The 23,943-nt window shown below is 45.6% G+C and overlaps 1 protein-coding gene across 15 annotated transcripts in view; it reads left to right on the plus strand.

The window, feature by feature from the left end:
• CFAP74 (cilia and flagella associated protein 74) overlaps positions 1 to 23,943 on the plus strand; it is a 60,038-nt gene that overhangs the window by 32,421 nt on the left and 3,674 nt on the right. For 7 of the 15 annotated variants that reach the window (XM_064678925.1, XM_064678926.1, XM_064678927.1 and 4 more), the window contains 27 exons: positions 1,136 to 1,238; positions 1,970 to 2,127; positions 2,647 to 2,857; positions 3,012 to 3,197; positions 3,828 to 4,001; positions 4,481 to 4,599; positions 5,221 to 5,287; positions 5,631 to 5,720; positions 5,840 to 6,013; positions 6,738 to 6,900; positions 7,857 to 7,969; positions 8,462 to 8,584; positions 9,554 to 9,675; positions 12,211 to 12,339; positions 15,175 to 15,262; positions 15,606 to 15,779; positions 16,990 to 17,123; positions 17,713 to 17,989; positions 18,448 to 18,555; positions 19,157 to 19,314; positions 20,493 to 20,627; positions 21,001 to 21,110; positions 21,458 to 21,513; positions 21,747 to 21,866; positions 22,117 to 22,269; positions 22,593 to 22,722; positions 23,250 to 23,404. In XM_064678925.1, the coding sequence (XP_064534995.1) occupies positions 1,136 to 1,238; positions 1,970 to 2,127; positions 2,647 to 2,857; positions 3,012 to 3,197; positions 3,828 to 4,001; positions 4,481 to 4,599; positions 5,221 to 5,287; positions 5,631 to 5,720; positions 5,840 to 6,013; positions 6,738 to 6,900; positions 7,857 to 7,969; positions 8,462 to 8,584; positions 9,554 to 9,675; positions 12,211 to 12,339; positions 15,175 to 15,262; positions 15,606 to 15,779; positions 16,990 to 17,123; positions 17,713 to 17,989; positions 18,448 to 18,555; positions 19,157 to 19,314; positions 20,493 to 20,627; positions 21,001 to 21,110; positions 21,458 to 21,513; positions 21,747 to 21,866; positions 22,117 to 22,269; positions 22,593 to 22,722; positions 23,250 to 23,404 (3,730 nt within the window). The remainder of the gene's footprint in view (positions 1 to 1,135; positions 1,239 to 1,969; positions 2,128 to 2,646; positions 2,858 to 3,011; positions 3,198 to 3,827; positions 4,002 to 4,480; positions 4,600 to 5,220; positions 5,288 to 5,630; positions 5,721 to 5,839; positions 6,014 to 6,737; positions 6,901 to 7,856; positions 7,970 to 8,461; positions 8,585 to 9,553; positions 9,676 to 12,210; positions 12,340 to 15,174; positions 15,263 to 15,605; positions 15,780 to 16,989; positions 17,124 to 17,712; positions 17,990 to 18,447; positions 18,556 to 19,156; positions 19,315 to 20,492; positions 20,628 to 21,000; positions 21,111 to 21,457; positions 21,514 to 21,746; positions 21,867 to 22,116; positions 22,270 to 22,592; positions 22,723 to 23,249; positions 23,405 to 23,943) is intronic. The other 8 variants (XM_064678928.1, XM_064678930.1, XM_064678932.1 and 5 more) reach the window with 8 other exon arrangements.

A 23,943-nucleotide genomic window follows, 5' to 3' on the forward strand; every position in this document is an offset into this window, starting at 1 on the left:
TAGTACTTCAGGCGTTGATAAATCAGGGTTTTTCTGCAAGGTGTATCTTGTGTTACACCCAGAAATCTTGTGCCACGGTACAGTGTGGGGAAACATTCACATCTCACATGGCACAAAAACCTGCAAAGCAGAAAACCCACTCACTGTCCCAGTATGGCCTTCAGATTCCCTGGAGGGAAGGGATGTTGATGAGATGCAGAGGGCTCTGACCACTTGTAGGCATTAATAATCATTTGGAGCACTTTTTATATGTGTGTGTGTGTCATTAGCTGAAGTAGTTTGAAGCAGCATAACTAGAATCCAGGTTTGAAACTTGCCCTCTGCTGTTCCATATCCCCTCAGAAATGTGGTGAAAAAGCATCTTGCTCTCAGGTAAATGGATTGACTTTGGATTCCTGCTCTAGTTGATGGTGAATTAAATGTTCTCTTAATAGGTTTGTCTTTATGTAATTACTGAGACGTTGAATTCTTTTGCTACTAAAGAAACATTTGTTACTTATTTTTACTTATATACAAATAAATCCTAATATACAAATATTAGGACTTAATTACAAAATGATGGAAACAATTATGCTGTTTCTGTGTTGGTTTGTTTTTCATTAGATGACATGTGCAAATTGATCATAATTAAGAAGAACAAACAAAAAGGTTTCTTTTCCTGACAAATGTATCAAATATATCAATATTACTAATTTTTTCTAGTTTACCATTATATTAACTGCAGTACTCCCAGGTTTGATTCATGCCCACATGTTTCTAACTTTTAATGTTTCCAGGTTGGGTTGGGTACATGTGCTGGGCTTGTATAAAGTTCACTACGTAATCGTTGAGATATTGGTTATGTGAACACCTAAATTCCTACTTTATTTTAGCTACTAGTGAATGTCATAACATGGAACATTGAAATTGAAATTTAAAAAAAAAATAAATAAAGCTGTTGAGCAAACTATTTGAAAGCCTGTTGGCACTTGGTGCTGTGTTGGGAGTCTCTGGCTGTCCCCCTGCACCCACAGCCACTGTCCCAGCAAACAGAAAAATGGCAGGTGACACTGGCAATTTCTGCTTGTCAGCTTAAACATTGTAATGCCAGAAGCTTTCCAGGATGTCAGCCTGAAAGATCTTACTTTGCTTACAGAATTCATGACAAAATTGCAAAGGAAGAAGAGAAAACTCAGGAGCATATGGAGAGAAGGATACAAGCTGTGCTTTCCCTGAAAACCAGCATCACTTCCAACAGGGTACTGCTGCTGGGCTGGGCTGGCAGTGAAGTCACTGCCTTGTGACACTGCTGGGGGTTAGTGCAAGGAGCTGCACTTCTCCTGGCAGAGCTGGGGGGTGGGTTTTGAGACCAAACCTCGTGAGACTGGGGCCAGTTAAACTATGGGAGAGGGAGATCTGTACGGGCAGGTTTTGGCAGTTCTGCTGATGGAGCTTATTCTGTCAACAGTCTAGTTGTTCTGGGAAGGGAACTCTCTGGAAAATAATGCATACATCAAATAAGTCCTCTGCAAATTCAGCCAGAAGGATTTCCAGTTATTTGGATCCCAGTGCAGAAATACCCCACATGGAGAAAACATATGGAAGAAAAACAGTTATTTTAGAATTTCAATAATGTAAATTAGGAATTTCTGAGCTATGCTGCTTTGCTCTTCTATTTATGTTCTAGAGAATCTGAGGGAATGATCTTAATTTAATCCTGATTTGTTTAGAATTGTATCTGTTCACATTCCTTCATTGAGCAGCATTCCAAGGGCAGGCTGGAAGGGTAGAGAAGGAGCCTGGTCCTAGGCAGAGCTTTCTGCACCTCAGCAGCCCTACAGACTACAGAGAATATAAGAAACAATTGGCTTCTGCTTCAGAGACACCCACCACTAATTTATACTTGGATAAGGGGACCAACACTAGATTCTCTGTTTTATATTCTTTATGATGTGAATCAAATATGTGACTGGTTTGTATGACTTCACAGGAAAAGCTCCAAACTCTCCAGGTTTTGAACAAAGCAAAGGCCTTGGAGGCAAAGGAGGAGGAGATGAAAATGAGGGAAGCCATCCTAGCAGAAGGAGGCAATGTTGTCCAGGAAATTTTCCTCCATAAACGACAGCTAAAGCACGAAAAAGAGGAACAGTAAGTGGCATATCCATATCCAACTGTCAGCTGCTTCCTGGGGCTCATCAGGAGTGTGGTGGAGCTCAATCAGATCCTGAGAACAGACCACCTCTGAGTGAACTCCCTCTCCCTGTGTGTGTGGGGCAGTTGGACTCTCTGTCCTGCAGGACCTGAGCGCTGGTTTAGGGCTGTTGTTCAGAGCCCCAGAGCTGGGTGAGTGTTGTGTGAGCAGTGCAGAGATCAGCTGCTCCAGGAGGGCAACTCAGTGACCCTCCATGGGTACCTGGAGTAATTGTCCTCCTGCCTTTCCTGAACACTCTGAAAGTCTATATTAGCCTTCTAAAACACTGCAGTTGAGGATGTTTCACGTGCAAAAATGTATAAATAACTTCTGAATCACCTGATGTCTTGACACAAATGACCACTGCACCCAACGTGGATATTTAGCTCAAAGGCTCAAAAGTAACTGGGCTGTAGATAATATCATTAGTAAACAACCATGGTTGGGTTAATATTTCTTACAATATTGGATTACAGAGCTTTCAGAGAACTGCAGAAATCAAGAAAAATTGAGATTGTATCTCGAATTCTGAAAGAAGAAGCTTCTCTTCACAAGCAGAAAGAAAGTCAGTCCCGTATGAGGGCAACTAAGGCTCGGGGTAAAGTTGAGGACCCTTCAGTGCAGAGAAAGGAAGCCTGGCCCTGCAGGGAGGAGACCTGCACACGTGCAGGTGGAGCCACAGCACAGGTAAGCAAAGGGCTAAGAATCAACTGCCTTCAGATTTTTAGATCTTTGGCCTCTGAGCTTTGTAGGCCCCTCATTTTTGTATTAAAAGATCTCAGAAACTGGAGTAACTGTTCTCTGGTAATTTTTAACTGTATCCTCCAAACTTCTTTCCCAGGAGTCCTGGCTCTCTCCATCACCTCCTTCCTTGGCTGGTGAGGGAACTGCTCCCGAGGGAGGGAGTCCTGAGGTCACAGCCCAGGATGTGCTCTGGGAAAGTGGGGATGATGAGAAAGAGAAGGAAAAGACCCTCTTAGAACCAGAGTTCCCAGGACTTTGGGGCCAGGAATATGACTTGCACAAGGTAAATGTTGTGATCTCTTGTTACAAATAGGAAAGAACCTTGTTTAAAGCCACTGATTATCTATTTTGCAGTTCAAATGCAGCCTTTACATTATTACATAGGGGCAGAGATTCAGATGTGAGAATATCATCAGTCATTACTGTTTGACAATATTCTGGAGGAGTTTGTTGTCTAAAAGGGAAAACAATACTTAGTTCAGAGATCTGTGAAGACACACATCACATGATGTTTAATTGTTTGAGTTTAAAACAACTTCAAAATCAGTCAGAAAATAAATCATGTCAGTATATGTTCCTATCCTTGCCTGGAGAAGCCCTGCACCAGAACTGCAACATTCCAGAGAAGTCAGCTGGTTTTTTTCTGAGTATTTGTTTAAGAAGTTGAGGGGAAACAAACTCTTAAGGTGCAGAAAAGCTGATACTGCCATGTCATAGTGTTGGGTGATGAGAAGCTACAGCACAGAATAAAGAATAAATTAAGTTGTTCCTGGAGGAGCTGGGAGGCTGAGTTTGACCTGGAGAGAGCCTGGCAATGGCTGGCCAGGTACTGAAAGCTTCCTTTTGCAGACTTTTCTGCTTTGAGCTGTGATCACACCCAGCCCTGCTGTTCTTTCTGCTTGTTCCCTCTCAGATACCCAAGGAAGAGGTGGATCCAACACAGCTGGCTATCAGGGCACTGAAAAAAGAGGTGTCTGAGAACAAAATGGAGGAATTCCAACCTGGAAGTTTGGCCAAGCAAACAGTGCCTGGTCGTGAACACAAGGGCTGTGCTTTCCACAGCAAGCCCAGCTGCATTCATTTCAAGGTCAGTGCCCATTCCCTGGGGGATTATAAACATGGAACTGCTGTAGGTATATCCCAGTCTGTGGATCAAAATTCTGTTGCAGCCTTTAATATGTCTTTATGTGAAATTTGGAACAGCACCTGCCTTTTTCACTAACAATCTCATAGTAGAGTTATAGTCAGATTAAATAAACTACTTAGTTTTACTACTTGGGCCTAAATTATAAAATATATCCTCAGGGGAGTTTAAATCCTGTCAGAAAGGTGAGGAGATGATGAAACCCCTTGTCAGACTGTGTCTGTGTTTTTTAAAGGGCAGCATGACTGTTACCTGTGTATTGTTTGTAAAAGTATTATTACTGTAAAATAATGTCCTTAAAGAAGTGGTGGCTCCCATGCAGTTAAGATTTCAGTTAGTTAACAAAACTGTTAATGACTCTATTAGAGCATGAACGTGAGGAAATGTCTTTGACATTCACCTGCTATGTTTGGCATTCCAAGGATTTTGATGTTGGTCAAACCTACAAAAAGAAGATAATTTTGACCAATGCCTCCTACAGTGTTAATTACTGCAGGCTGGTGGGGATCAGTGAGTGCCTCAAGGACTTCATCAGTGTTCAGTAAGTAAATTAACTGTGAACTCCTTGCTTGTTCTCCCTTTGTACCTCAGCAGGAGCTGGAACCCAGTTCTGCAGCAACAGGAATTCCTGCTTGTCAGGGGTGAATCCTGATAAACTCCACAGAGCAGCTCCTCACTCCCCTCTCCCATGGGACAGGGGAGGGAACTGGGGGGAAAAGCAAAACTCGTGGGTTGAGTTAAACACAGTTTAATTGGACAGGAAAGGGAGGGAAAAAAGCTGAGGAAATAAAGGAAACCAATCTGGGAGCACAGAGCACCGGAATTGCAGTCTTGTGGTCTTTCCCATCAATCTATTCCTGTAATCCTGCTGACAGGTTATGTAATGAAGCACTGTCTCTGCTTGGGAGATTGCAAATTAATCTCAGTTTAACTACATTGATAGTTTTATCTCACTGTTTATAAATGAACAAAAGGAAGTCTCACAGTTGCAGCAGGGTTCTGTAGCCCTCCCTTAACCTGTCACTCATTCTGACTTTTGTGATAATTAGTCCAAGTGAGGGAGGGGAAAAAAATAAAAAATACCTGCCATTGTTACCAGGGCAGGAGCTGGAGGTTTGATACACAGCTTTAATTTGGAGTTTCATGTTCATTATCTCCATAGTTTTGATCCACCTGGCAAAATGTCTTCTGGAATGTCCTGTGAATTTGTGGTAACCTTCAAGCCAATGGTAAGTGCACAGTGAGAATAATCCTAGTGTTACACACTAATTAAAAACATCATTAATTGAAGTTCCTAACTGTTAACAAGGAAACAAGCTGCATCCTGTTGTCCATGGACAACTGTGTGCATTGATAAGTTGCAATATGGCATATTCTGAGGGTAGATTTCTAAATAGTTACAATCAAGTTATCCAGGCTGTCACCAAAGGCTGTTTGACACTGGAAACGTAGACTCAGTAAAAATACATTTTAATATGGTACTCAAAGAATGAATGAAAATGCTTTTCATCCCACTACATAGGCCAAACCTTTGGAAATTACTTATGGGGGTTTTTTGTTGTTGTTTTCTAGATAAATGAAAGTCTGGCAGGAGAAGTCATGTTTGTGGCACAGACAGGTTCCTTTTCTGTCCCACTGCAATGCACAGTCAAGAGCTGCGTTGTGAGTGACTCTTGGAAGCGTGTGGATAATATCATTATTATCAGGAAAGGCGGATGCTCGTTTAATTGACATCCCTGGCTATGTAGGACAGGGGTAATTAACGGTTTATCTCCTCACAGCTGGCTCTGGATAAAGAGCTCATTGACTTCGGCAGCCACGTGGTGGGAGAGACCATTTCCAGGACCATCAGCCTGACAAACAGCGGAGCTCTGGGAACCAGATTCCAAGTTCAAACATCAGCAGGTGACAGGAGCACACACAGAGCGACAGCAAAACCTGCCCCTGGAAGGATGGTGAGTTCAAAAACATCTCCTAATGAGCAGGAACTGCTTTGTGGGGTGTGGTGGAGCTGCACAGGGTCACAGAGCAGCTCAGGCCGGGAGGGACTCGGGAAATCATCTGGCCCAACTGTAGTGTATTTGAGTTGGTACAGTTATAATCTGTTAGACCCAAATATCAGAAGATAAAATTAAAAACTATTATTTTGTGAGGAGAGGGGAAACCAACAATGCTTATTTTTTAAGCAGTTTAGTAATTTATGGCGTGGTTCCTATTTTCTCCACATTCGTAACAATTACGAAAAAATAGTTAAAAGAGGAGATTCTGACAAAGTAGTTAAAAATCCCAACTCCTGGAAAAATGCTGACTGGTGTAAAACTAGCAATAAAGTAAGGGATGTGATAAGGAGAAGTCTAGTTTCAGCAGACTTAGTTTTGACATAGAACTGCCTGTGTTTTTACTGGAAAAATGTTGGTTCTGTCATTTGCAAATAACTGACAGTGTATTGTATTGCTCCTGTTATGTTATTTACCTGCTTGGGGCAGCCAGCAAAAATCAAATCTGTTCATTGATAAAGCTCTAAAAGAACGTGCAGTTCTTGGAAAGTGCAGCACATTTCTCCATCTATAACATGCAACAGTTGCAAGAAAGAACAAGTCTGACTTGCAACAGCTTGTTAAATTGGAGCTGTGCAACCTAAAGGGACAACCACAGGAGAAAATACGTGTTTTCCAATAGGTCCCTCGACATTCCAGTGGCTGTGACCCTGAAGAGGAGGGGAGCAGCAGTCCTGGGGCAGCTGGGCTGGGAAAGCAGGTCCGGATTTGTGCTGAGCCCGGCGAGGAGGTGACCCCCTGTGCAGCCCAGCAGCCACAGGGACCCCAGAGCAGCAGTGCCACAGGTGAGGGGACTGGTCTGGGACACTGGCCCTGCAGCTTCCCAGGCCAGGCATTGTCCATCTGCAGTTTCCTGGAATGAACTCTGCAATTCCCTTTGCAAAGTTCCTCAGTAAATAAGTAGTTCATCATTCTGGTAGTAGTGTTATATCTCTTTGTGTGTTGCCTCACAGAAGATGACTAAAAATAATGTCCTGACACCATTATATCAAAAGCAGCAGAGATCCTCACTTCTCATTAGTGATCAAGAATTCAGTCCCAGAACACAGAACCCAACCAGCCTCAGAAATTGCAAAATTGTTAACATCATCCTTGTCTCAGCAACTGAATCCCCACTTCTCAGAATAGCAATCCACATGACAGGTTTATTTTTGCAGTCTGTAATTCTAGGAACAAGGAAGCAGAAAGATGAACCTCCTCAGACATTTTCCATCTCATTCCTAATGTTTACTATGTGCTTAATAAAATCCAATCTTGTAGAAGAAAGACATTCTTCATTTCTTTATTTTCTCTGTTCTTTAACATTTCTTCCCGATATTGAGCATTCCAATTTCAGGAGGCCAAAAGTTCCATGCAAAGGTTGTGGGTGGTTTTTCCAGGTCCTCCTGGCTGCACTGCTTTGTCCCACTAAAACTGCTCTTGAAGCCAGTTCACACTTCCATCTGAGTCTGCATTTCTGGATGCAACATCTCCATCTTTTAACTCTCTGAAACATTAACAGTTGTTCTGTAATGAAAGGTCCAGGTGCCTCAGGTGGAATTCCAGACTAGACTAAAGCTGGATGGCCAAGCAGACATTTCCTTCTAGACATTCCTGTTTCCCCATCACTGCTGTACAATCCTGGATTTGCAATATTGACCCCAAGGAATGTACTTCTGCTCTGTTGGATATTTTTCTCAGTGAATTGATGCAAACATCCAGCGTTTTGTTGTGGTTTATGTTTGTTTTATTTTCCCCCCAGAACAACTTGATCAAGAAGTGCTGAGTATGAGATCAGACCTGGACACAGACAACGCACGGGATTCAGTGGAACTTTCTCCTGAAGAAACACCAGTTGAAATTATGCTTGGAAAGGTAATGAATGTCCTGAGACCCAGACAAGATTTCACTAAGTCTAAGCCTCCATCAGATAAGTTGCCCTGGTGAGAAATGCTGAAGGTCATGGTCATTTCAAGCCCACTGGGCCTCACTCCATCACAGTGAATTCTTACAGTGAAATCACAGGACACATTTCCCCTTGCTTTGGATCTGTAAAGACTTCTTTGAGCTGAAAGATCCTGTTTACTTCTACACTTCCCACAATTTAACTCTGTTTTTCTGCTGTGTGGTTCTGTGGTTAAACCAAGTGTGGTGACAGCACACAAGATGGGGCAGGAGGAACGTCTGGGAAAGGTCAGATCTGAGCCATGTTACACAGTCTTCTGATCCCCATGTTTTCTGTGCCCAGTGTGTTCAGTTTAGTCACAAACTGGCTGTAGGAAGGTGTGTGTATGGTGTGAGCATGCACAGCCTCTCTGTTTCAATGCCATTTCTCATGTTCATTGAAGGCATGTCCTTGTTGTTCAGGTGACTGAGGGGGAGGTTGGACCCTTCAGCTCAGTGAAAGTCCCGGTGCTGTTTGTCCCAGCTGTCCCTGGGGACGTGAGGGCAGAGTTTGTGATCGTGTTTGACAACCCAGACTGCAAACCAGTGAGTGATTTTGTGAAAGACTTGCTTTAAAACGCTGCGTGAAGAGAGTTGAAAATCTTCTGATTTTCCCAGGAATTATGTAATATGTGGTTTGATGGGAGGTAACTTTGTAAGTCCTGCCCTTCTTTCTGATGCAGGATGCTCATGATACCTCCTCATTTCTTAAATTTCTATGCAAATAATCCTGATATTCCCATTTTATCAGACATCATAATGAAAAACACTTCACGTCCTGGAAACAAATGTGAAAGTGTTCTCCCCTATTCCCAGTACATGTAGTTTATTTTCTTTCTGGTATATCAGAATTGGAATTATTTAGCAGGCAGTAGTGAAGCTGATGTGTGAAAGCTGGAAGAGATGACAACTTTAGTTACCACTTCAGTATATTTTGATTCTAAGTTTCATTGGAAGCCAAATTCTGCTTGGAACAGTTCACAGAAGCTTGCCAAAAAATAAAGACAAACTTCCCAGCAGCTCAGTAGCCAGTCTTGGCTCTCCCCTCAGTCTGCAGAAGGAGCTGCAGATTCCTGCTGAGGCTCCCATGGGCACCTTCTCCTGCAGGCTCAGTTGTGCAGGTGTGGGCTCTGTGGGCACTGAGGAAGCCCAGCCCTGTGCTGCTGTCACTGCACTGCTCTGCTGGCTGAAGGAGCTGCAGTCCCAGGGGTGCTGGATCATGGCCAGTTCACTCCAGCTAAATGCACTGCAAACATTTCAGTGCCAGGGGCAGATGCTCTTCCTTCATGTTCTTTGTCAAAGAGTCCAAACCAAACTATAATTCCTTTTTTCTGCTGGACACCCTCCCATCTCAGGTTTCCTTTACAGATGATTTCTGTAGATGTGCCTCATTAAAGAACCTGTTGCAATACGACTAATAGAGTATTTTGCTCAGCTGTAGTTTGCAGCTCTGGGTAGGTCAGTGAGGATGTGGGGCTCCCAGAACTAACCCCACTGTGGTCTGTGCCCTGCCAGCTGTGCTTCAGTGCCGTGGGGGTGGCTGTGGACGTGCCCCTCTGGGTGCCCAACCCCGACGTGGACCTCAGGATCTGCCTGTACGACCGGCTGTACCAGGACTGTGTGACCCTGCGGAGCAGGTGAGGGCCTTGGCATGGCCTTGGCATGGCCTTGGCATTCCAGGGGCACAGCCCTCTGAGTCCCACACTGCTGGAGACTGCACTTTGCTGTCCTGCTATCCCAGATTCCCGAGACCAGCCACAGCTATGGAGTCAATACACACCTTCCCACCCCTGTAGATTCCCTGTGTTGTTCCTGTTCTGTGGTGTAGCTGTGAAGTCCCCAGGGAATAGCAGCCCCACAGTCCCATCACGTGGAATTTGCTCCCTAAACATTAGGGAGATAAATGTGTCTAAAACTAAGTGCACTTTGGGTATAATTGAGTCAGTCATGAAATTTTATAAAATACTATTTTGGTGTTTCTCAGCTATTTTATCCTTAATTAAAGTCCCTGAGAGCCTTAGGAGACTGAGACTTTCCAGGCTTGGGACACAATGTTGGATAAATCATGTCAGTCCTTTTGCATTTACTCTAAAATGAGAAGGGTTCAGCTTTTCCTGACCCCTACAGGCCTTCAGCAGTGCACTGGACTGACAGAACCCCTGATTAGACAGCAACCAAATAGTGCCTTACAGGGGGAAAATATCTGGGTGTCTCTGAGCCCAAGCCACTCATGTCTGAGGGCTGTTTCTGTTTGCACTGTGATACAAAGAGAATGTTCCAGCTCCTTGGCTTCCAGAGATTATTAGAGTGGTTACATGAACATTTCTTTGTCTTCAGGTGCTGGGTGTCTTCCCCCAGCCCAGCACAGTCACTGTGGAATTCTTATTTTAACAATTTGCATTTCTTAGAGTCTATTTCAATAGGCTTGGGGTGGGTTTGTGGGAGGGTGGGGGAGAGATTGGTTCTGTGGAAGGCATCCATGCTAAACCTCTTACCAGAATTACAGACTGCAGAGATTCTTCACAGTTGGAAAGAAATGAGTAAAGCTGTTATCTCAGAAATTCAGCTTACAGATATGACAAGCACAAGTTGTTATGTAAGTGATTTTACTTGGTCTAGATAACCCAGGGATAAAACTTATAAGTATAGAAGCAGAATAACTCTCCTAATAAAACCAAAGATTTCAAGGGGATCCCAAAGATAGAAGCTGTCAAATTGCTTAGGGCAAAACTTCTTAACTGAGGCAAAAATCCTGCTGATCCTGTGCCAAGTTTCACTAAATGAAGAGCATTTAATAAGTAGTATCCTGTCCTGGGCACCTTGGCAAGTCAAGGCTTTGATTTATCACCCAGTTCTCCCTCATTGGGAAAGACTGTCTGTTGTACAGTCACACAAACAGTATGTGTATAACATTGTCTGTTGTACAGTCAGCTGGGCTGAAATTCCATGCACTTCATGTGCAGGAATGTCATGTATCAACTTTTTATCCTGCAAAAGTGGGCAGATTTCATCATTCTGTTGGGCCTGAGGAGTTCCTCCCTCTCGTAGCTGTTGACACTTTGCTGTGGCACCAGGGGGAGGTTCCTGCCTGGATCTCACTGTCTGTGACCTTGTCATCCATGGCAGAAGTGGAAGATGAAGTTTGCAAGGGACTCAGATACCTCTGGCACTGGAGTGCCCCAGCAAGCTCTGGTGGATTGCAAATTATTTGTTAATACTGGATTTGTTCTGGGGTTTTGGGGCTTTTTTTCTCTGGTCATATAGACCCCAGTAATCAAGCAGCACAAAGGGTGAAAGTGTCTTATCAGAATCCTGTTCAATAGAAATCACTTTGAAAAGTAATTTCTTCGGCAGGTTATAATCTGCACTGATTTAATGAAGTAGTATATAATTCTCTTAGATTGTCAACAGTCAGAAATCATTGCAGGCTCCCAGTCCCACATGCTGGAGCTGTTGATTTAGAGGAGACCATCTGGCCTGACAGCTTGGAAAGCAGTCCAGGGAAGGAGAATGACAGGCTGGAATATTTGTAAATTGCTCGGCAATTTTGCACTTAGGCATCAAATTCCAAACAGGGGCTGGGCCGTGGCTGTCGCTGGGCTGGGATAGAGCCACGATTCAGGAAACAGGGAGAGGTTTCCTGCTTCCAGTGTGCCACTGCTGGGGCACATTGATCCCCAGGTTTAGCAGAGGAGCTGGCAGGACCAGCTCAGCCATGCTGTGACTTCCAGCTCCTCAGGATCTCTGCTGTTAAAGGAGAGGTTACAAGAGATCCGTGAATTCACATCTGTTTAAAGAAGTCACCAGGGTTCCAGATCCTATTGATCCAGATAGAGCCAGTGTGTGTTAGGAGCAAATAATTAGCTGATATTTCACAGTAACTTGGCTTTGACTCCCCCCTGACCTGAGTTCCCACTGTGCTGAGCTGTGATGGTTCAGTTTGGATCAGCTGTGTGTGCTGTTTGCAGTACAGCTGGCTTTGTTACAGTACTTCCCAAATCTTGTTTTCCCTACTTAAAAGAGAAACACGACTATGTGAACTTGCTGTAGCAGTTTTCCATGCCCTTCATTTTCAAAGGGGGCTTGGGATTGTTCTGATCACGGTGTGGAGGTGCAGGGGGTGTTGCTGAGGTGGCCCCAGAGCCACCCAGGCACGTGTGATCTGTTTGCAGAGCAAGCACCACGCTGCGTTTCAAGTTTGAAGTGTGCAAAGAACTGAGCAAACACCTGGAGCTGCTCCCAAGGACAGGCTACATCCAGGCTCAGTCAGCCTTCAGTGCACAGCTCAAGTTCCTGCCCAGGTAACCAACCCCAACCCCAACAGGAACCTTCCCGGGTTTCAGACGGTGCCAGTGGCAAAGCTGGGCAGAGTTGCTGTCCCTTCCCCCTGAGCAGGCTGGACTCCCACTGCTGGGTCACTGCAGGCCTGGGCTCCCCCCTCTCTGCCCCAAAAGCTGCCAGATGCTCCGGGAGGAAATGAGCTTGGCTCCCAAACTGTGAGGCAATGCCTTCCCTGGGGGGCAGCAGTGGGACAAGCAGAGCAGTCGCATTCCTGGTGGGCTGCTCCCGTTTCTGTGGGAGGTTATTCTGAGCCAGGAGAGAGCTTATTGAGGCAGGTGGCTGCTTCATGGATCACTGGTTAAATAATTTCTGGACAATAACTCCTGTGCTTGCTAATTAAGGTAAGAATGGTTGGGCTTCCTGTCCATCTCTCTCCTCCCCATGCACATTTTACTCCAAAAGATGAAGGTATTGATCTTGAATTTCATGTGACATTTTATATAACATCTGCTAATGCTAAAAGCTTTATCCCAGCAAGTTTCTCTTCTCCATTTCATGGTACATCTACATACACAGACATCACTCAGTGATAGGAAACAAGGAATTCCAGTTTTTAAAAATTTAAAGACAAGAGCTTTTGTTAACCACTTTTAATTTTCTTTACCTCATCATTGCCATCATAAAGAATTTAGTGGGACATTTCTTTTCACATAGAAATGTAAATGAAAAATGGAATTAATTCTGGTGTACAGCCAAATACTTCAGCAGCTTTGGCAGTGATTGCTGCTGCAAACCTGCTGCTGCTTTGATGTAGGTTTTCCAGTCCCATTGATGTATTTTGGATTCTCACTGATGCACTCAGCATTTCTGGGTTCTGCATTGACAGTCTAATCACTGATTTCAAAATTTTCACCAGGTTAGTATTCAAAGAACTAAAAGTATTTACAGTTCTCCCAACATCTCAAATCCCATCAGATTACAACAACTGTAACATGATGACATATTTGAGTTCCTCAACTTCATCTGCTCTAAGCACTGTTACCCTCTCGGAGTGGATAGAACCAGAGCTTGGATTTAGAACCTTAATCTTCCTTTAAAAAACGGGGAAGCTTCAGAAAGGAGATTTGATGAGATTAAGGCATTTCTGACACACAGAATAAGTATCTGGCTGTTTGAGGGGACAGATCAGTTAAAGACCTAATGCAGGGAGGAAGTGCGTGCGTGGGGAGCACGATGAGCTGGGGAAGGACTGAGCCAGTGACACATTTCCGTGAGGCCTCCTCAGTGATTTGGCATTATGAGCTCTATTAATAGAACAGCTGCATTAAAAGTGACACTAAAGTAGAGAGAAACCCCCACTCAGCAGTGCCAGCAGCACACAGCTGGCTGGAGGCTTGGGAAGTTCTCCCCAGTGTTCTGTGCACATGGACCTGCTCAGGCAGGTGTTCCAATACTCACCTCTCTGGGGGTTTGAAGCCAGCATTGTTTAGGCAAATTCCATGCCATTTCAGAGAACTGTCTGAAGGATTCCAGGCCCTTTTCCCCGGGGCACAGCAGCTAATTGAGAGTCCACTCCTGTGTCCATACAGTCACGATTGTTTTCCCCCCTCTGGATTATTTTGAAATAGAATAATTTCTCCTGCTCTTCCAATGCCCCGTGACAAAGTGGAAGCTGGTGCTGTGTTCCTCCCTTGTATTCAACCCCAGTTCCCATCTGTAAAGAAGTTACCAATACCTTTGAACATCAGCCTTATTGCAAAATAACAGCAGCGAGATTTTGGATCACCATGGTGATGAGTGGGTGTTATTTTTATTCATTACCTATTCTTTAACAATACATCAAAGAATTGCATGTAATTCCATGAGTAGTAGTAGAACATGAGCACTGTAGAGACCCAAGAACAGGAAACAACTCACTCTGGTGCTGTGAGTCACTATAAATAGAGCAGCAGAGCTAAAAATGCCCCAGGTTTGTATTGTCTTGGCTTGGAGCTCTGAAATGGAGCTTGTGAGAGCAAGATGCTTCACCTACAGAAAACCTGCATGCTCCTTAGAAACTCCTGCTCTGCTCTGTAACCAGGCCCTGCTGGGCTCCAAATGAGCTCCCTTTATTTCTCTGGGCTGTACAAGGGGCTGTGCCTCAGCCAGGCTGGTCACTGGCAGCAGTGTCCACAGGAAACCCTGCCTGCTTGGGCTGGGCACACCCTGAGCCTGCAGCAAGGATGCTGAGGCTTTATATTCTGATTAGAGAGTAAGCTTTTAATTTTTCAGAATTTTAAATGACTGGATGGCTTTTTAAAAAAAAGGATAAATGGATGCTGACCTCAGTGACCTCCCTTAAAATCCTGTATGTCCAAAATCCTGTCTTTAAAATCAAAAACCTCCAATGTTACTGTACAAGGTCAATCCATCTGATGTCCCTGGCAGCCACTTTTCAGCTCCTGCACTCCTGCTCAGAGTGGGTGCCTGTCTGTAGGAAATCTGGGACAAGTCCAGAACATTCCTGACCTGACTGCATCCTCGTTGTCTTGGTCAGAAGGTGGGACTTCAGAGGTCACTAACTTTTGATTGGAATTTTCTTCTACCATTCTTCTTTCATTTTCCTTAATGCTTGCACATATCTTCCATGCAAGATTTTAATTAGACTTCCCTACACAGGAGGATTTGAGGAGGATTAAATTAAGATTAAGCTAAGATTAAAAATTGTGAATAATAAAACTTTTAGACCTTAAGTAACAGGTTTGGGTTTGTTTTTCTTTCTGTTGAGAAATAATCCATCAAAAGTTTCTTATTCCCCTTAGTGAGAAAATAAGCACAATATTTTAATGACACTGACTGTACTTTTGGGTTTTCAGGCAGTCTCTTCCTGAAGATGCAGGGAACTATTTCAATGCAGAGACAAGAATCCTGGAGGTCCCAGTGACAATAGTGATCATGGACAAGGTGCTGTTTGTGCTGCTCCTTATTAGACTGGTAGTGAATGTCAATTATTCTAGTGAAAGGTCACTTAACCCTACCTAACTTTACATTGGTTCTTTACTACTTGAAGTTTGATAACAGTAAAAGATGCTCAAAGTGCTAACAGAGATTTGATAGTGGCTTCTTGTCAGGTGGTTGCAACCCAGAAAGTCAAATCCTGCCTAGTCAGTGCTCCTCTCACGTGGCACTGGCAAGGAACAGAGCAGAACTGGTTTGCAGTTATCCTTTTGGATGACATTTCACTTAAATCCTGTCCTTACACCCCACAGGTGGAGGTTTTCATCTTGTGCTCTTGCATTTGTTTCAGGCTAGAACAGCCAATTTTACTGTCCATGCCATTGTCTCTTCTTCTGATCTGGAAATCAGCCCAGCAGAGATCAACTTTGGGCACTGCACCATCTATGAAGCTGTTCAGGCAAATGTCACAGTGACAAACAAATGCATCTTGCCACAGGAGTTTGGATTTGTGGGGCTGCCAGAGGTATGTGGTTATCCCACACACTCCTCCTCTGCTGTCAAAGAGATTTCAGGATCCTGGCAATGTGTCAATGGGAGAGTAAATAAATCAGGACTGGTGGGTGCAAACGCAGTGGAAGCCCCTGGGCTGGTTCTGGGCTGCTTTGAGTGGGTCTCACTGTGTTACACCCCCTGCCTTTTCCAAGCAGTGTAGACACTGGGAGGAGGTTTGACTGTTCCTTTACTGGAACACCTGGTGTTTCACACCAAGAAGGCTCCTAACAGAGCACCTGGTGCTCATGGGGCACATGTAAAACAGGCCTGGGGATGTGGCTGTGCCCTTGAGGCTGAGGAGTGTGCCCAGCTGGCACCCAAATGCCCAAAGGCTTTGTCTTTAAAGCAGGATGGCTTTTAAGCCATGCCCAGACCACCCCTTGGGAACAATCCTGAGCCACTGCTGGGCACTTTCTGACTGACTGTAAGTGGATGTGGAAGCCAAATTAATCACAGGAGCTGCTGGGTTCGTGTGGGCTGGGTCTGCTGAAGTATTTTTTGCACAAAGTTGGCTGTTCAAGCTCCATAATAGCAGGATGATCACAGTGTGAAATGGTTTGGCACATTGGCATCAGAGTTAGAGGAACCTGACATTTAATTAGGCATTCTCCTGTTCTCTGCTGGTTTAGGGATTAAAATCAAGGAGGGAGCTGAAGGAAATTGTTAACTTCAGCTCTGTGAAAGCTAACAGTGTGTGTTTCCTGGTGAGCTTAAAGTGTGATGGGGAGACATTCTTGAATCATCATCAACTCAAACACAAACCACTGTACAAGTGTGGGAATTAAACTGGCCCTGTCACTGGGGAATCTGCTCCTCAAACAGGGATCAGCTCTCAAAGACAGGGGGAACTGCTGAGATTTTTATCAGATTTCATTCAGTTGTCTATGAAGAGTAAATAAACATTAGAGAAGGGTGATTACCATAGATGGGAAGAAGCTGGGGAAGGGATTCTCCTGAAGTCTGAGTTAATGGATTTAATCCCTTTTGAGTTACTGAGAAATCTGCATTTCAATCAGACTCATCAGGAACTCAGATCAAAGCTTCTCTCTAGAAGGTTTCTCTTTTCTTGACACTCCCACATATAATAACAAAATTTTCTTAATCTTACCACTAATGTCTCATTTTAATTTATTAATAAACTGATAATTTAACTAATAACTTGTTATTCTGCCATTTTGAAGTTTGTTGAAGTTCAACCCAACGATGGATTTGGAGTTATTCTTCCCCTGGAGAGCCTGACACTGGACATAATCTTTAAAGCTACCAAGGCAAAAGAGTACAGCTTTGACCTCACCTGCACGACAGAGATTAACAGGTGTGTGAAGAGACTGAATACAGGTGATGTGGAAATCTAAATCACAGTGGATTTCCACTGTTAAGCTACTCCAGAAATTAGAGCCCTGCCTGCTCTGAGGAGGAAGGTCTGGGATAAGCACGTGAGGCCAGTGGGAATTCTCCAGTTGGCAAGAGTTGCTTGGTGCCTGTTGGTTTCACCCTTGGCTGACACATTTGTCTTTACTGAGGGGACTTTCCCTACCCCTCCTCAAGTTTATCCTTGTCCAATTTCCAAGCTCCCAGTGGTCAGCCCAACCTGCAGAACCACTGAAGGAATCCTGTTTTGTACAAATGCTTCGTGCATTAAGCTCATGCTGCTGCAATAATGATGGCATAAACTTTGATTTGACTGGATGTGTTTCCAGAAGTTCACGGAGGAAGAATTCAAGCAGGGACTCTGGCCAATTGTGCATTAAAAATAGATAGTATTATTGTTCATCTTTAGGCAAAATTCCCATTGCAAGCTTGAAATTCTGCTTAAATAGGGACTACAGGATTAGCTCCCTATTTTCCGGGCTGATTAAGACACTATTTTATGCTGAGACAATTTATCATGTGTTTATTTTTAGACAATTCAAGCTGTCATGCAAAGCAGTTGGAGTCCACCCACCTCTTGAATTGTCTCATTCCTTGGTTCAGTTTGCTGCAACAGCTCTGAACTCTGTGTCTGAAGCCACCCTGGACGTGCTGAATCCCCACGTGAGTGGGAACAGCCTCATCCACGCTGTCCCTCGGATTGGCACGGGGGAACCTGCCCCAGTTGGACCCACTTCCTTTGAATTCCACGTGCCAGAGGATTGTCCTGTGACAATTACACCTTCTGTGGGAACTGTGCTGCCTGGGCAGGTAAATTCACTTTAAATGTCAAGTGTTCTGCCAAATCTTTGGTCGTCACATCTCCACAAAGGCTGTCACTCGTAAATGAAGCTCAAAACGAGAATTGTTATTAGAACAGCTGGAATATTTGGTATTGTTTGAAATAATGTTTTAAATCAGACTTGAGGGTGAACCACCAAATCTGTCTAATGCCTTATGGGAGTGTTCACATTTCCCCAGTCTTGTCACTGGGATTTATTTGAAGAATGTTTAAATATCAAAAGTACTGGTCGTGTAAACCCAGCCCACTGTGACATCCTGGACTCCCAAAAAAGCTGTCAGTGACCTGATCCTGAGGATCCTCTGATTCACCTGGGGGAAGAGTGTATTTTGTGTGTGACTGTTGTGCTGTGTGTGTGTGCTCCCTGGGGCTCTGTCATGAGGGTTGAGCTGTGCCCACCACCCCTGCTGTGCTCTCCCATTCCCAGAAAAGCTCCATCCGAGTGTCCTTCAGCCCCGCGCTGCCGGAGCAGCTCGTCAGGGAGGAGGCAGCTCGGAGGCTGAGCAGAGCAGCTGTGCCAGAGGCAGGAATTCAAGTAAGGAATGCTAAGAACAGCACATGCTGCTGGTCTGGCACTTCCAGAGATTTGTTTCTCTGGGTGATATTTTTATCATAAAATTATTTGCATATTAATGAGGCCCGAGCTCGAGGTCTGGGCAGGACCTGCCTGCAGAGGACAAGGGTGGGACTGTGCTGTGGCACTGAACGTGCAGCCAGGTCACTGGGCAGCAATTTCATTTCCTGCTAACCATTTCCAAAGCATTCCTAGAGGATTTTATGGCAAATGCCAACTGCAATACTCTTAAAAAAAAAAAAAAAGGCTTCTACACTGCTTGCAGATTTACAGCATCCTGAGGCTTTATGTGCAGCCCTTGGGTCAGTTCATATGTTACCCCCTGTGGTTGTCTTTAGTTAGGAGATAAACGGGTAAAATTCCCATAAGATACAGAACTCCTCTCTTAAGAGGGGGTAAAATATGTCCATTTTAACTTAATTTTACATTATTGGAAATGTCTGTAAATCTACTATGTCTGTAGGCTGTCACCATAGTCCTGCTGTCCCTTGTTCTGTGCCTCTGTCACCTCCTTGGCTCTGTGGCCTTGGGCTGTGTCTTTGTTAACTTGTGTCTTGGGCAGATTCCCAGTGGTGACCCTCAGGGTCTGATGGACAAAGAGAAGAAAAACGGAAAGAGAGAGGGAAAGAAATTGAGCATTTCCATTCCCAAACAGCCTGAGAATAATGGAAGCAGGAAAAGCCTGACTGGAGAGCCAAAACCTGAAGAGTTAAAGCCTGAGTAAGTCAGCAAAAGCATCTTGTACTACACAGACAACATTCTCTTTATAAGTAGTTTAATAAATCTACTAAAGCTGTAGGTAGACAAGAAAGCAAACTGGAGAGGGAGCAGCTTTAGCTGTGTTGCAGAGGCTGTTTCCAAAATTAGTGCTGCTTGAGAGCCACACAGCTGTACCCTCTCATGTGAGGCAAAGAATCCCTTTATGCATCAGAAGGATTGAAGACTTCAAAGAATCTGTCAGGGAGCAGGAGCTGGGGCTGAGTGTGGATCGGGCTGAGCCTACACAGGGTTTATTTAAAGGGCAACTCAGAGCTGGACTGAGTGACCCACAGAAACTGCCACCACTACACCTTCTGTGAACAGAGCTCACAGAACCATCTGATGGCCCAAATGCCCAGCGTGGAGCACTGCTGGGTTTGACTGGAGGGTTTGCAGAGCCCCTGCCATCAGTCACAGTCATCTCCATCAGAGAAAGGCTGCTGGGAAATGTGCTGTGGGACAGTCACTGTCCAGGGTGTGCACCTCAGTGAGCACTGGCAGCATGTGCTGCCTGCAAATTTGGGTTCTTAGATGCAAAATCTGATACTTGAAGTCCCTGGTTCAGCAAATAATTCAACTTCTCAGAGCCACATTTCTGCCTAATCTGAGGAATTTGGAAGTAAATACATACTGAAGCACCAGGGATTTGGCTGTACTGGATGTATTGATATTTTTGACTAAAATCCCATGTTGATTGCAATCCAATAATTATAGTTTTTAAATACTTTCAGTAGAGGTCATAAAAGAAAATTCCTATTTTAAAGTATTGCTCACATATTGGACATAGAGGGATAGACATTGGACATAGAGGGATGTGATCCTGTGTGTTTCCACATCATTGAGGTGACATAGAAGGACTGGAAGACACTGGAATACTTGATGTATTCAAGCAAAGGAAACTGTATTGAGGATTTTGCAATCTGCTATCTGGGTTTATAGTTTTTATTCTCTTTTGGCAACAAAAGCCAACCACTTTGTAGGGTGGGTCCATTACTGACAGTCATTTGGTTTCACTGTTACATCCAATTTTGAATGTGTGACTAAGAAACAATAATCAACAAACAGCTCAGTAGATATTTATTTGATGTTTTTCTTGCTCTCTCACTCACTGAGATGATTCTTATTCCTGCATTCTCTAGTTCTGATGCTTACAGGGCAGCCCAGGCCTCCCTAATGAGGAGTTTCAGTGGGAGTTTTAAGAAATACATCGTTCCCTGCTTTGTTGCAAGTGGACAGGCTGCTGGAGAGAAGGGCTCTGGACACCTGAGCTGCAGGTATTGCAATGATAGTCCAGAAGTGCTGGGGGGAAATGGTGGTGATTTATTCCCTTGGGGGAGAAGTTTGTTTTCTGATCTCGATGACTTCATAGCTCAGTGGTAGAAGCTCGTGCTCACAGCCCACCAGTTGGATAAGAATCAAAGACACGAATATCAAAGCGGCTCAAAGAATAATTGTGTGAGAACTTGGAGCCAGATAGTTCATGGCTCTGCTTGGGCACAGAGGGAGCACCAGGAGTCACGTGTGGTGCTGTCCCAGCCCTGCAGTCACAGCCTGGGAGATGAGCTGATTTCTGGCAGTAGTTCTTATTTCTCAGCGATCCAAGAGCTCTGCCCTTTTACTCCCTGGCTCCCTTTCCTCTCTCTCCAGCCCTTACAACACGTTGTACCTGGAGCTGCACTGTCCAGCTGTGGCCCCTCCTGTTCTGGTCACTTCAGACAGTGGGGACAGCACGGTCGGTTTTGGAGACGTTTCCGTAGGTATGGAGGCTGAATTCCAGTGCTGAGGGGGTTCTGTCTGACAGGAGGGTCCTCTGAGCATAGTTCTGGGTTTTTGGAAGTCAGGATAGAAATTAGCCCTTAGTGGGCACTTGGGTGGAAAACAAGGAGCCTGTCTGGGCAGCTGAGGCCCAGGAAACAGCAGTCTTGGTCCCAGGCAGGGAACTGGAAGCTCGACAGCTTTGAAAGCATTTTGGTGAGCTTTGCCTGGTGCCTCAGCCAAGGACAGGGAACGAGTGTCTGGCCTGGGGAGGAGCAGGAGTGAGGAGGAGGAATGGGAGGGCAGGACTGAGCATCATCACTTCTGGAGCTGTTTTCATTCCTGACAGGCCACAGGATGATGAAGCGAATCACCCTGCAGAACATCTCCCTGGGGAGGGTGGGGGTATCCTTGTGTGGGACATGGAGCCCCCCTGCCAGCCAGCCTCTGCCTCTTCCTCTGCAGGGGGACCTGCTGGACACTGAAGCATCAGCTTCATCTTCTCTGAGTTACTGATCTCTCAGAAGCTCAGAGATGGTTAGTTCAGACTGAAGACACATAGACAATGTGTAGAGTCTGTTCTTACATATTTTTGCTCAATCTTTACGAATGTTTTTCCTTGAGTTGCACCCTTTTAGCTGGGATTCTCAGCCCTGAATCCCAACGGCCCCTTCCTGTTGGTGAGAGCAGTTAGAATGCTTGAGCCAGGTGAAAGTAAAGCCCTGGTCATCTCCTTTTGTCCAGATGAGGATAAATGGGTGAGTAGGAGATAGAACAGCAATGGGGGGAAGGAGGAGAGAGATATGAGGAGTGTGTAACTCACGTGTTACCAACCAGGATGAGACTCTAACTAATGAGAAAACCTTTGCTGCCCCTCCTAACATTTGGGTTTAGTGTCTGTGCACTCACCCCAGGAGTTTGTAATGGCCCATTTGTGGGAGGGGGTCTATTGGAGGGGTGGGGAGTTTCCTTCAGCAGATGGAATAACCCAGACATTCCCCCTGACAGTTCTGTGAGACCCTGGACATCAGGGTGGCCAATTCCACCCTCAACCTGAGCCTCTCTGGGCATGGGGTGGTGCCAGGCACTGTCTGCTCCGTGGAAGGAGTGCTGGACATGGGATATGTCATGGCTGGGGAACAGGTGACTTCCACAGTCCAGGTAAGTCCCTCTGTGCTGAACCAGGAAGCACATCAGGAGTGGGGAGGAAGTGGACATGAATTGTCTCCTCTCAGATTTTGTCCAAGTCTGGCAATGACCAAAGGCATTGATGGAAGACACTTCAGAGGAGCCTGGTCCTGCTGGGGGTGGGGTTGGTGTGACACGTTTTGGGCAGCACTGATGTGTGTCCTCAATGGCACTGGGGACACAGAGCTGCAGCAGTGCAGCAACATCAGTTCAGCCAGTTTGCCAGCTATGGACCCTGCAGGCCTGAGAATCCATTTCCTTGATGCCAGTGCTGCTGTGTGACTGAATGTCCCCAGGTCCAGAACACTTCCAGCCTGGCCCTGCCGTTCTGCACCCAGCTGGACTCGCTGTCACCCACCCGGGACAGGGACCGGCAGAGCATCCCGGCCTTCCTCAGCTCCTCTGGCCAGAGAACAGAGTTTGTGGGTAACTTGGGGCTTTCTTTCCTCTTTTCCCTTTGCTGAAGACTCAGGCAGTGTAAAGCAGCACTGCTCTGTCCTGGTGGATCTGCCCCTGTCAGACCTGGGGCATCACAGCATTGAAATTAAAGCCCTCGTTTTGCTCCCCAGTAGGAGCTGTACTGATTCTTTCAGTATGGGCAGCTGTAAATTTATGCAGCCTCAGCAAGTACCCACAAGGAAGGAGATATTAAATAAACCCACACAAATCTGTAATTGCCTATTACAGATTATACTTAGGGATGTCCATCTCTGTGAAAACACGTCAGAATATAGGAAGGATTTGGTGATGCTGCTTCAGTTCCTCTGGAGGTGAATTTATCAAACTGATGGATGGAGCTATCTGGTGTTTCTAACACCCTGTTTTGCTGCAAAGCCATGTATCAGCTCTTATGTATTCGCTGTTCCAACAAAAATTAAATGGGTTTAAAATTTATGAAGAAGTAAGATGGAGCTGTCCTCCTTCTTATCTGTACCCTCATTTTTGTTTACCAGGAACACAGAACTACAGTGGCTTAAGTGTGTTCAGCGTCTTTCCAACAGAGGGGGAAATCGAGGCTGGGAAGAGCCAGGAGTTTGTTGTTACCTTCAGTCCTGACCATGAGAGTCTGTACTACTCTGACCGCCTCCGGGTCGTGCTCTTTGGCAAGGTGAGACCTCCTGGGTTATGGAGCAAAGTCTGAATGTTCCTGACCTGGTGTAGGGAGGGGAGGGCGGGTCTGGGGCCCACTGACCCTTCCCAGGTTTGGACATTCAGTCACGAATCGACAACAACAGCGACTCGGGGTTCGGCCCCGTCCCCTCCCCGCTGCAGTGGGGGGTGAGCGCCGGGCACAGCTCCGGGCACAGCTCCGAGCAGGTCCCTGCAGGGACGTTCCATGGCAGGGGCAGGCAGGGTTGGCAGGGCTGGCAGGTGCAGGGAGCCCCAGGGAGCGGCCGGAGCGGCGGCCAGGGCCGAGGGTCCATCTGCGGAGCAGCCCGGGATGCACCTCCGGAGGGGCAGGTGGAGGCACCGCGGGCACCCCGAGCCCTGCCAGGACACGGGGCCAACAGCGAGGGCAGAGTGACCACTAATGCCCGGCAGCAGCACTGCAGACAGGGCAGGGCTGGCAGGGACTGCTCCTCTCTGCGGGCTTTGTGTCTCCAGAGACCTTGGGGATCGTCACTGGGAACACAAACCCGAGCCAGC

This window comes from Pseudopipra pipra, chromosome 22 (genome assembly GCF_036250125.1).
Source record: "Pseudopipra pipra isolate bDixPip1 chromosome 22, bDixPip1.hap1, whole genome shotgun sequence".
NCBI classification, from domain to species: domain Eukaryota; kingdom Metazoa; phylum Chordata; class Aves; order Passeriformes; family Pipridae; genus Pseudopipra; species Pseudopipra pipra.